Source organism: Pimephales promelas, chromosome 3, assembly GCF_988280905.1.
Source record: "Pimephales promelas chromosome 3, fPimPro1.hap1.1, whole genome shotgun sequence".
In the NCBI taxonomy this organism is placed as follows: domain Eukaryota; kingdom Metazoa; phylum Chordata; class Actinopteri; order Cypriniformes; family Leuciscidae; genus Pimephales; species Pimephales promelas.
The window spans coordinates 25244185-25257856 of record NC_142771.1 but is presented as its reverse complement, the minus strand read 5'-3'; the positions used below and the strand labels follow the sequence as shown (position 1 = coordinate 25257856).

General features: G+C 38.1%; 1 protein-coding gene across 3 annotated transcripts in view; it reads left to right on the top strand.

Annotated features, from left to right (window-relative positions):
• rarab (retinoic acid receptor, alpha b) overlaps positions 1-13672 on the top strand; it is a 137680-nt gene that overhangs the window by 110709 nt on the left and 13299 nt on the right. For all 3 annotated transcript variants that reach the window (XM_039686062.2, XM_039686061.2, XM_039686060.2), the window contains one exon: positions 10336-10484. In XM_039686062.2, the coding sequence (XP_039541996.2) occupies positions 10336-10484 (149 nt within the window). The remainder of the gene's footprint in view (positions 1-10335; positions 10485-13672) is intronic.

Genomic DNA, 13672 nt, shown 5'->3' with positions numbered 1-13672 from the left:
TATTACAATTTAAAACGTCAGTTTTCTATGTATTCTCACAGAGAAAACAGCTATTTATTCCTCAGATCAAACTAAGCTGAAATTTCAGCATCATTACTCCAGTCTTCACTGTCACATGATCCTTCAGAAATCATTCTGATATGATGATTTGATGCTCAAGAAACATTTATGATTATTATCAATGTTAAAAACATTTTTACAAAACAAAAACTTTTACATTTTTATTTCAGGATTCTTTGAATAGAAAGTTCAAAGAACAGCATTTATCTGAAACGGAAAGCTTTTGTAACATTAAACACTACCCTTCAAAAGTTTTGTATTTTATTTTTTGGGGAAAGAAACAAAAGATCAATATTTTATGAGTTAAATTGATCAAAAGTTACAGTAAGACATTTATAATGTAAGAAAAGATTCTATTTTAAATAAATGCTGTTCTTTTGAACTGTCTATTCATCAAAAATTTCTGAAAAAAAATTACACAACTGTTTTCAACATTGAAAAGAATAATGTTTTTTGAGCATAAAATCAGCTTATTAGAATAATTTCAGAAGGATAGTGCGACACTGAAGACTTGAGTAATGTAGCTGAAAATTCAACTTTGATTAGAGGAAATTACATTTTAAAATATATTGAAATAGAAAACAGTCATTTTAAATTGTCATAATATTTCATTATATTACTTTTATTATTATTTTTTTATATATATATATATATATATATATATATATATATATATATATAAATGCAGCCTTGGTGAGCAGAAGAGACTACTTTTAAAAACATTAAAAATCTTACCGATCTGAAACTTTTGACCAGTAGTCTATGTAAAGCATTTTCTATCTTCTATATATAAAAACCTGTGAGACTGGATACCAGTACAAGGGGTGGGAGTAAACTATTTCACCACTTCTCCAACTAAAACATGTGACTATTGAGGAAAAAGACAGCCTGTCATGTCCTCATTGACCAATAGCAGAGAAGAGGCCGAGCTTAAAGGGGTGAGTCACACGACTCAGCTACTGATCCAGGCCTGTGACTCACCAGCACTCTGGTGCAAAGTGACCTACATCGTAGTCTCACATGAGTGTGTGCTTTTCATCCAGCATACTCCCTCTATCTCTCTGTGCCCAGCAGCACTGTCCCATTACCATAATGGTTTTGGTAATGATGAGGCCTTGATTCATTTGTATCCATCCCCCTCTTACTGGTTTAACTTTGAATAACACAAAGAAATGGGGCTCATTTTTTATTGAGTGTGTGTTGGGTAAGTATAGGGAGGCTTAATAGTTGTACCAGGATCTGCTTTCCCCCAGAGAGCTACCGCCAACGCTGAGAGGTATGCAGCGTTTTCCTTTCATGCTCTGCCCTATTTTTCCTCTCTTTCTCACACACGCTCTCTATCTTTCTTGCTTTCTCACACATATAACTCAAAATCTTACCTCTATTTTTCACACTTGGACATACACCCACAAGCCCAAAAGACTCGCACTACAGTATTTTTCGCACTCTGTGTGCAGTAACATTATTGTCTGCCTATACGTGGTCTACTGCAGAGCGCTCCAATTTCTGACTGTAGCCTGTTTTGACATGTCTTGTGAAATGTCAGTGCTATTACTGTACTTCTAAGTGAAATAATATGTGAGAATATGGTAGTGTAATATAGTATGTGGATTGATTTGTTATTTTTTACATGCACTAATATGGTATGCACAATCTTTTTTTAACCCATTTGCATTAAGCTTTCTATTGTTAGAAACCCAGTTATACTATTGAATGGTCGTGCAACACTCTCTCATTTTCCCCCGAGACGAGAGAAATCTGCTATTTACCTTTTTTACTTCCTCCTACAATGTCATTTTACATCATTGTAGGAGGAAGTGTAAGAGGGGGGGGGGATTTCTGTAAAGACAACAAGCACTAGATCCACCCTTTCAAACCCACCCATAGGGGGTTGGGCCTAATGTGCTAACAGACCAATTACAGATCAGTGCGTTTGATTTCACCGGCAGAAACTTTTTGAAAATATGGACAAAGGTACTGAATAATATGCAGACGGATGCATTGTGGAGGATTGGGATTACACAGTGGCGGCCATCTTTTTTTGGAAGCTAAGCTAGCAGGCTCTTGGTCTGTGGAGAAAGCCGAGTAGTAACTTTAAGGGTTACCGTCCTCTTTTTCCCGGACATGTCTGGCCGTTGATGTCCAGGATTCAGCTTTTGCTTTCTTCCATGCATTGTTTACATGTACAGCTTTTGTTTCAATCTAACTGAATTCATTCCAATTGGTGAATCTGAATGTAGTGTTTACATGAACGCTAAAACAGTGATCAGTTGATGTGCGTTTTAACATTGCAAAAAAAATTCCCGCTCCTCAGTGAGAGATACGAGACTGGTAACTTGCGTCTCACAGGTGTCGCTCATCAGTAATCACGCCACCGGCCTTGTGTCGTTCTCCACACGGCCCTCACTCGTCCTGCTTGCCATTGTAAACATATTATTTCTTCAGGGCTCCAGACTGCGACCAAATGGTCGCATTTTGCGACCAAAAATTGAGTTTGCGACTGAATTTTACGTAAATTTGCCACACGTTAAACGCATGGTAAAGCGTGGAAGGGGCGCGTCAATGAATCCGTGACAAGAATAGTGCGCGTAAACGTCTGTGGGAAGGAGACGGAGACAAATATCACAAACTGATGTGCGTGTGAGCAGTCAGCGATCTATTGACTCGTTAGTCGTTACCTAGCAGCGAATGCAAACAAAATGAAAGTGGAACGAAAATACGCCACTCATATGATTAGGACCGTGGAGCAGCAGCAGCGATCCGAACCATTGACGGTAAAATAAAGCCCCGAACTTGCCAGTCGCGGGCTGATCTCGCTCACGCAACACTGTTACTAGGAGATCCAGTGAAGAAGAAATCCATTGAATTCGCCTCAGAATTAATAACATCAACACCACGAGATCCAGTGAGAAACACTCCGATTCGGCGCAGAGTTCTGTTATAAACCATATGATATCAGATCAAACAGAGCTGACGAGGAAACCGGGAGAAACACTTAAAGAAGGCTTTCAGTCCACAAATCAGCCTAACATAACCATGGATTTAGGCTAATGTAGTAAGTTAACTCTAACCATAAATATGATGATGTGTAAGAAATAGTCAAATGCTTACAAGTAGCCTACTACACATCTTTTCCCAGCACTTCAATAATATCATATATAAATGTTTTATTTTTTAGAATTTTTTATGTGATTACCAACACATTTTTTGTTCATCCTTTAAAGATTGTCCTAAAACAAAAAAAAATTAAGATGTTGGAAAACTCTTATTTAAACACTTAATTATTAAAAATGATAATAATACCATTGTAAACATTAGGATGTTTATTGACTGTTTTCACTCCACACATATTTTCACTACTTTTATTAATTAATATTAAGACATTATAAATGATAACTAAGTTAATTTCATCTACACCCTAAATTAAGCTTAGTGATTTATTGTCAGCACCAGTGCTACCAGAATTATTTTCTTTTTTTTCTTTTAAGAACTCGCTGTGAGTTCTCATTTGAGGTGATGCTGCCCTCAACTTTGAGTCTGGAACCCTGTGAAGTTAAAATAAAACAGCACATCATAATGTTAAGTCTATTTATTATTAAAGAATTTGTCAGTATTACAGTTATTTTGGGGGAAATTTGAATAATTGCATTGCAAGCTGATTTAAGGTGTGCCCCTAAATTTTCTGCTTGCGCTCCTAAAATTTTCGATCTGGGGCAACAGCGCTCCTAGTAAAAAAAAGTTAGTCTGTCTGGAGCCCTATTCTTCCCCAAGCTCATAAAATAAATTTGGGTCGCTCATAATTGGACAGGGTCGGTCGGAAACCGGAACCAAACATTTTTTTTTTTTTTTTTATGCCTAAGCTGTTTTTGATTGTGGTACACAGCAAAAAATTCAAGTTATAACTCTTTTTATTTAGTTGAATATAAGAGCGGCTTTGTATGTGACGAATTATTCAGAATATGCGTAAAGTCCACAAGCATTATTTTTGAGAGCTGCTGCTACAAGTATGCTGTTAGTACAGGCACGCATGTATTTTCCTGTTTGTTCTTTGCAGTGTTGGTAATGTAAACTTAGTTGACTTGCCAAATCTCTTCCAATATTTCCTATATTAATTTTATTAATAAAACAAATGGAAGTAAATTCTTTATGGGTCATTATAAATACGTTGCTTTAAAAGTACCAAGTAGTCTCTCTACTTTAAAAAAAAAAGTAGAGAGTCTAAAAGTCTCTCTACAAAAAAAAAAGATGCATTGATAATCGTTTTAGCATCGCATCGCAGCCCTCTGAATTGAATTGTGGGGTGCCAAGAGATTTCCAACCTTTCTATCTAGGTTGCCAACTTGCAAGGTTTTGGAACAGAGCCTATGTGTTGGCAGTTTTAATGGTACGTGGGGTTGTCAAACAGCAAAAGAACACCTTGATAACTGATATTTTCCGTGTACACGGGAGGGGGCGTCTCAGACAGGTGATGAAGCCAACCAGTTTCTAAAGCCTCACAGTGTTTAATTTAAGGTTACCCTGGGTCAAACCTCTGGGCATAATTAAACCTGATTTCAGCGCAAGGTTGTTCTCAAGAGCTACATGGCAACTCAAAAGCCATGACTAAGAGGCGTCGTCTCAGAGATGCAACAGAGTGCGTAATTAGAGCGTGCCACCTGATCACAGCTTCACAGGAAACCGCTCGTGCTACCAGTTCTGCTCTCATTCGGGGTTATTCGGGTTCAGGAATTAGCTTCGAACACTCAAACTTTCACTTGTATTAGAGCGGGGATTTCTCTGTTCAGCAGTTCAATTTTTAATTTGTGCTATTTATTATTAATCAGATGAAGTTTAAAGGAAGTTTGAGGAACTGGTGTGGGCAAGAGAAGATGAAGGCATAATTTCGCCCACCGCTGGAGTGTCTGCTGTCAGAAGAGCAGTTCTCATTGTCCTGGATCTGCTCTGAGCTCTGTCCCTGTTACGGAAAATGTGCCACTCATATCAGAGCTGTGCAGCAGAAAGAGGTCAGACAGCGCTCTAGGGAACGAATGAATGGCATACAAAAAGCGAGTGAGATTTGGTGAAAGGGAACAAGTGCAACAGTGAGAATAATTGTGGGAGAGAGATGAATTCTTTGACATCTAATAACACTCTCACCTTCTCGAAGGTCTGGCGTTCATCATGAGAGCAGGATGTGTAATGCCAGCCGGTAGTTTTTCTCACTTCCTGTTCTCTCTTTGTGTGAAAATACAAACTGAAGTACCATCTGTGAATGTTTTGCACTGAGATGCCACTTAGTGCTGTAAAAAAAAAATAAAGGATGAAAAGTTATGCTTATTGACTAAGACCTGCAGCTCAAGATTTTGGATTTGGTTAAATTGCACAGATTCAGAGAAATATAGATAACATTTATAGAAATTTAAATGAAATAAAAGCATTGTTGTAGGCATTGCCTTTCGCCTTTTCTAAGGCAAAATAGTTGCATTAAAGGACAATCATTAAAAAAATTCTAAGCTTTGTTACATTGCTGCTGTTTACTTTGTGGTCGACCAATATTTTGGCAGATATTTGGCTTTTTTTTTTTTTTAAATTGTATTTATTTTTTGTCAACACTTGCTCATTTCTCATAGGCAAGAGATGGATCTTTTTGCATGTCATTCCTGTAAAATGTTTTGGGTTTTTTTTATCCTTGATTAACTGGAAATGTCATGTAAAAGCATTGGTGATGAAATAAAATAAAACCGTTTAGCAGCTCCCTCAACACGCACTGCATTGAAGTCGGTTGTGTTCGCGGTTCATCGTGTGTTGGGAAGCATGTTTGTGTTTGGGGCCACGTTTGCTGTATGTGTGTGGAAAGAGATAAGAACTCTGACTCATTGATGATGCCAGGTTGGGTATTTTTAGCTTTGACTGCTTTTTCTGAACACAGGAAATAGACGCACACGGTTGCCCACTGGCTCAGCAACAGTGCATATGTGTGTGTGATGGAAGTGAGGCCTCATTTTCTCCTATGTCACTCGAAATAGGCAAAGATGTGCAATATCAAAATGAACTTGCTGTTTTGCTAGTGTCACCAGTTTTGTGCATTTGCATTTGTGAGGTTGGGGGCTGTTCTGTAGGTAGACACTGTTTCTGTTTAAAGTCCCTGTAAAGTCAAAATTAAGTATGTTATGAGTTTGTCACACCACAGAAAAATGTGTTATTAGCCACCCAGCCAAATTTGAATGATAAAAAAAGCCAAGCAAATAAAATAAGCTATCAAAATCTTGAAAAAATGGTGGTGATCCTCAGCTCTCCATCAACGTGGCTTTAATCCACCTCTTCCTCATATGAACATTTTTTGGACATTTAAATAAGGACATTGATCTGTTTTGTAAGTGATGGCATCCAGTTAATACGCATTTCCGTGACAAAGACATAGCTAGCTACTAGCAAACTGTAGGCTGTAGCGACTAAGAGTACTGACAGTAACCGATGCAAATGTGCTCTAGTTATCTTGTTAGGAAAGGGGCCAGGAGCTCAGGGGCTCCAGTGCGTCATCGAGCCACTGTTTTAGCCACGCCCCAAAAATCCTGATCACCGCAATGGTGCAAAACTCTTTAACGGTTACCTCCACAATTCAGTACTTCATAGTTCACAGTCTTTGTAATGGATTTTATTTATATATTTACAACGTTTAAAATGTTTAGAGTTTTTATTTATTTGTTTTTTTAGAATTTACAGGGACTTTAAGGTTTGATTAAGATTTCTGTCTTTCTGGATTAGGGTAAAGCAGACCATATAGCTGTTACAGATTGCTTTATCAAGAGATAAGACATAAGTTTAAAGTTGTAATATTTCTCAATATTACAGTTTTTTTTAACTGTCGTTTTACCTTTGAGCATAGACTTTTTAATAGATTTTTTTTTTTTTTTTTTTTTTACCTTACTTACCAACCCCAAACATTTACACATTGGTCTATATTAGGGGTGTAACGGTACACAAAAATCACGGTTCGGTACGTACCTCGGTTTTAAAGTCACGGTTCGGTACGTTTTCGATACAGCAAAAAGAAAGAAATGCCAGAGAAATTTCCTATTTGTTTAAAGAAAAAATATTTTTAAATAAGTGTGAGTTTTCCTAGATCTTGAAACTTACAGGTTTATAAATGGGGGTCATCTTTGAAGGATGAACAAATAATGTTTTGGTCATCACATTAAAAATAACATTTAAATATATATTTATTTATATAATATTTGAATTTTGAAGTGCTGGAAAAAGATGTGTGAAGTACTTGAAAGCATTTCACCATTCCAGCCAAACTGGTTCCAGTTAGTGTTACTATATTAAATCCATGGTGAATGTTGCTGGTCTGTGGACGAAAGTAGTAGTTCATTCACGGCACAATGTTTCTCCTGGTTTCCATGACAGCGCTGTTTGATCTAATAGAGATCTACGGTTAATAACGGAGAGATGTGAATGCATCTCACTAGATCTCGCAGCGATGTTATTAGGGGTGGGGAAAAAAATCGATTCTCGATGCATCGCGATGCGGACGTGGACGATCCTGAATCGATTCACAAATGTCAAAAAATCGATTTCAAATTTTTTTTTTTTTTTGATATAACGTAATATTGACGGAACGCGAAAGACGAAACTCTGAAGCGCGGAAGTGCAGTGGCGGGACCGTCTGTGGCGTGCACATAACAGAGATGAGATGGAACGCGAGATCCAAACACTTTCCTTGTTAGGTTAAAAGCTGACGTGTTGAAATATTTTGGCTTCTGAAGTTGAAGGGGGAAAGGAGCTGCACTAGTTGTACGCTTTGTGGAATAAAACCAACGACGGAAACACGACAAATATGATAAGCCATATGACACCTTTCCAGCCAGAGGAGGAAAAACACTCGGCTGCACCAGTCGTTATATTATTTATTTACTACAAGTATGCTCCTAGTTCAAGCACAAATTTATTTTCCTGGTCGTTCTTTGTAATGTTAATAAAATATATTGTGCATTAATTCTTTATAGGTCATTAATTTGTACTTTTAAAGCAAATTATTTATAGTCACACACAAAAGATTCAGATAATCGATTTGTAACATTATAAATGTCTTGTACTTTAACTTTTGATCAACTTAATTTATCCTTGATGGATAAAAGTATAAATTTCTTTTTTCTTTTGCCCAAAAAATTTAATAAAAATTCTTACCGACTCCAAACATTTGAACGGTATTGTTTAATGTTACAAAAGCTTTCTATTTCAGATAAATGCTGTTCTTTTGAATTTCTAGGTGATTCTCTGAATCGGGTGCCCTTCAAGTCCCCCAAACTTGCTTCAAATATTTTCAATTGAAGGAAATCACAAAATACATTTTAATGCTGTCAATTAATAGAACCAGGTGCATTTGCATTATAATTCAACAAAATTGCTTTTGAAAAAAAAATTAAAGTTAATAAATGTAAAGATAATAAGTTGCCTAAGTAGTAGATAACAAGCATGTTTGCATATCCCCACTAACCATCATTATATTTTCAATGAATATCAAACAAATAAAAAGTGCAATTAATACCAAAATGTTGCTGCTGCTAATATAATCATATGTTGATCTAGTGTATTTTCGTTTACTGTTGTGAAATGGAAAATCAATAATCGGTAATCGACAATCGTTAATAATCGAAAATCGACTGTAATCGAATCGGGACTTCAATAATCGTAATCGAATCGAATCGGGAAATCAGACAGATTAACCACCCCTAGATGTTATTACCTCAGAGGCGAATTCAAATGTTTTCTTTACCGGATCTCTTAGCGCGGTGTGGTAACAGTGTTGCTTGATCGAGATCGGCTCGCGCTGCACAGATGTTGCTGGTCCGAACTGATAAACGATCCGTGAAGCACTAACGAGGAGCGCAGTTTCATTCTGCTTTCATTACACTTGCCATTTGATGTTGCGCAACGTTGTGTTGGCCGCGTCAGCACGAATTTTCCCGGCAGGAAAAATGGTCCAAGCAATCGTTCGGTTTGTATGCGTACCGAACCGGAAGCCTCGAACCGAAACGGTTCAATACGAATACATGTACCGTTACACCCCTAGTCTATATGCTAGTGGACTCCTAAATGTTGACAGATTTAGCTTTTATACAGATACTTTTATTTTAATTGTGAAGCCTATGACTACTTGAATGATTTCCTATAAAAAACAGGACTTTTTTTCTATGATGACATTACAACATTAACTGCTTAAACCTTTTAAATAAAGAGTTAAGTCACCTGTACCTGAAGGTTAGGTATGTCAAAACAGAAATCATATAGAAATCTTACACAAAAACATTCAAAGGGTCACAGAGTGGAAAATATTCATGTAAAAGTGAATGAAAGTTTTGAACTTATTCATTTTTATGAAGTGCCCTTAATGTTAAAATTGACCCCTTTTAAACATTGATTAGTGGTTATTGAAACAACACCTGAATCTTTGTGTAACTCAGATTTTGACAGGCCTGAACTGCACCTGCCTAGTAGCGTGCTTCCCTTCACTTGCAGTATATCTCTTTACTTCTTATTTTCCTCCACGGCATGGCATTTGTGAGGCAGCGGGAGAGGAGGACGGCAGGACACATGAGGGTTGCGGCGTAAATGTGCGTGTATGTTTATGGTTTGCATGGTGGTGATAATGGCACCGGCATATTTTTAGAGTCGATAATTTACATGTGGTTATATTCAAACAGGAGTAACATCAGTGACGTTAAGAGTTTCAGCTATTCAAAATACAGTGTCCTTGTTGTCGTTTTGTGCCCTTGACGTGGCGAGAGCATACTCTGTCGTCATGGGTTCCTTTCATAATCTGCAGTTTAAATTGCATTGTTTCGTGAGTTCTTGGCCATGGCAGTCCATTGACAGTGCCATGTGGCTCAGGCGCCCCCTCCACTCAAGCACAGCGTGCGGTTTCTCCCTCCACTCCCGGCTGGCTGTCATGACTTTATTAATTAAGGCTGGCACTCGTCCCAGTTGGTAGCAACTGAAACCAGGAAGAAAGCGGAGTGAATGTTTAAGGAGAGAGTGTTACCAGCCTATCTGTCTGCTCGCACCAGGAATGGAGACGTCCTCCTGACAAGCATGACCTTAACTGCTCATCTTGCGTGCGTGTTCCCTCACTGAGCCTTCCTGGGGAACGGAGGGATCTTTTGAAGGTCTCGCAGACTGTTACTGAAAGACAAAACACTTGTGTTTGTTTTTTTTTTAAATGAACCTTATAAACCTTGTGAGGAAATGATGGCACATTGAGTTAAACTAAAGGCTTTCTCTGTTCCCTTGCAGCTGTGGAGACCCAGAGCACAAGCTCGGAGGAGATTGTACCCAGCCCACCCTCTCCGCCACCTCCCCCACGGATCTACAAACCTTGTTTCGTCTGCCAGGACAAGTCCTCGGGCTACCACTATGGAGTCAGCGCATGTGAAGGGTGCAAGGTAAGAATCCATTCCATCTTGGTTTGCAGGATTGAGCTGCAAACCCTAAAATGTTTTTGGACTCTTAAGTCACATTTGTCAAAAGGGACTGTTTACACCTGGCCATCTCATGCGTTTTCTGTGATCGGATAGCTATCCAATTGTGAAAAGACCTGGTGTAAATGCCCTCTGAAACGCATTCGAGACGGATTTGAATCCGATCGCTCAAACCACTTCAGGAGGTGGTCTGGGACGCGTTCCAGACGAAACTTAACGCATCTGGTTCTTGAAACCACATATGTACATTTTTCAGATTTATATCTGTTTTGCAAAAACACATTTATTTGACCCGGTGTAAATGGAATCGTTTTGATAAATCCGATAGCTATCTGATCTGAAAAAACACATGAACTGGCCAGGTGTAAACAGCACCTAAATAAGACATCCAGTATCAGCTGCAAACAAATACCACAAACGATAATGGCCTGTCAGGTCATATTTGTATTATTTTATTTTATTTATTTAAATAAGTCACACTTGTTTTTGGTATTTTTATGCAAGAACTTGTCCGGAGTTTTACATCAGTCAATGACCTGTTCGGTGACCGTGAGCTGCATTACATGCGCAATTGAAATGGTGGCTACAAAAATCCCTAACGTTAATTTTAGGGATGCACTAATATGAACATTTTGGCCGAAACTGATAATCTTTATATTTGACAGCCGATAACCAATGTATTGGCCAGGGACAACAGATGCAAATTAGCCTGTTGAGCTAACTCTGGCTCATTTACAGTTATTTTACTGTTAATTAATGAGCATTGTCCCTGTAAAATAAATAAATGAAATTGGCCGATCATTTTAAATTCTAATTTTGATATACTTTGATAGCTTGTATACATAAACAAAAGGCTCACCATTAAAATCCATGTCTCAAATACTTTTAACATGAATCAAACATATACAATAATACAGTAGCCTAGTTTGAACCACTGTAAGATTCCTTAACTTTTAGAATTAATTTTACACTCCTTGATAACATCAAAAAAGATAATTTATCAGCCGATATCGATATGTGGTTGATAAATTGTGCATCCCTAGTTAATTTGGCTAATAAAGACAATTGGAAAGACAAATGTCAGGACTGTGAATCAAATCTTCTGACACTTTGAGGTAAAATGTGATCTTAATGGTCATTAATTGGCTGTCGGTGAACATGTCAAACTAACGATCAAAGACTTCAGATTTTATCAGTAGAATCTTTTAGGATTTGCAAAATTTGTATTTGACATTGTTATTGTCTTAAATTTGTCTTAAAATCATGCAGTGTGCACCTGATTTAACACTCACTTGAAATTAATCTTCAAAAATGCTAATAATTTAACAAGCAAATCTCTAATTTTCCTAAAAATTAGATAACTAAATAACTAGTTTTGATTTTTATGATTTGAAAATGGTCACTTATAGAATCCTTTTACAAAATACCTTTCCATATTTTTGTGGTTCTGTCATCCCATGTTGCCATAGTGCTGCCACCGGTGACAACCTTTTTGGGGGGAGGAGACCCCATTGGCTCAGCTGTGAATTCCAACCTTTTTTTTCCTTTGCTACTTATTAAAACTAGTCATGTATACATTTCTATGATCTACACAGTGTCTCCCTGATAAAGAGAAATACAGGAGTTTAGAGTTGAACTATGATAGTTACAAAGCCCCCCTATCTAAGCGTAGCCGCAGGGAAGCGTGGGTGAAGAGCTGCATGTGCGCATGAACACACAGCGGCGCTCGCTGAGAAAATAAACATAACTTCATTAAATTTGCATGTGCTGTCTTCTCCATTTCTCATTGCTATTGCATGTTAGGAGGACATATCAGCATTTGTCTTTTCCTTCAAAAAGCACCCATCACTCTCCTCTCGCCCCTACAGCCTTGTCTGTTTTGAGATGAACAAAGAGCATTTGAGTTCTATGTCCTTAAAGGGGTGGTATAATGCCCTTTTCACAAGATGTAAAATAAGTCTTTGATGTCCCCAGAGTGTGTATGTGAAGTTTTAGCTCAAAATACCCCCCAGATATTTTTTTATAAAACGGTTAGTTCCAATCCTTGATTCTCATTGGTCAGTAGCTGTGCTTTATTCATGATGAAACACGGCTATGACCCAACGTTTCTATTTATCACTGCGCAACACTGCAGTTCCTATGTTGTTTTTATTTGAGCTTTCATGCATATTACACATTGGAACTCGAGGCAAGTGCTGTATTGTGAATAAGTAAGGGCTGAAGGGGTTGCAGGCAGTCCGCTTTGCATCGTGCCTAACAATGCCCTTCAGCCATTACTTATTCACGATACAGCACAGCCTCTCATACCTTACTGCTTGCATATAGCATGTTGTCACTTTTTGAAAAACGCACTGTTTTTGTGTATGTCCCTTTAAATGCAAATGGTCTGCTGCTCCCGTCACAGAGGGCGGAGCTTCAACAGCTTGTGTCCTTTTACCTGACGCAGACATGCACTGAAAATTTCAAAAACTTTTTAGCCTTTTATGTTCAAACCGGAGTCAGACCAGAGAATGTCTAATTGAAGAGAATTGGCACTGGCTGGTTACTTCCTGTTTCTGAACTGGCTGCAGTAACACGTCTCTCTCCATGCAGGGGCGCTCGTGGTCAAGTGCAGAATGAATGGGAGTCAGTGGGGGTTTCACCCCCAGAAATCCACTTTTCTCAGGATGTAATTTTTTTGTCAAGTAATTTGAAAGTTACATTCAAATGGGAGGGCTAAGATAATGCACTCAGATGAAAATTGCATTTTTAAGTTCACTTATCTGTTCTAAAAATCCGTTCAAAAATGTGATGTCTCACATAGCAGAATGCTAGCGTGTTCCGGCCAACAACAGCCTAACCTGTAAGAAATCAAGAGGACATAAGTACTCGTTCATTCGACTTTTGGCCTATAATCTATATTTAACTTGCAGAATCAACAATAAAATCTATGTTGATTCAACAAGCAGCGAGAGAAAGAGACCCATTTAGCCGTTTAGCTCCATAGACTCCCATTCATTCTGCACTCGATCACCTCCAGTGGAACTCTAATGGAACTGCAGCAAAGATGATACACAATAGGGCTAATAGGAAGTGCCAAGGCTCTCCGTTAGACGGGCTCTGGTCAGACAAAGATGGAGAGACTCAAGAACACGTGACAACAAGTAGCATGC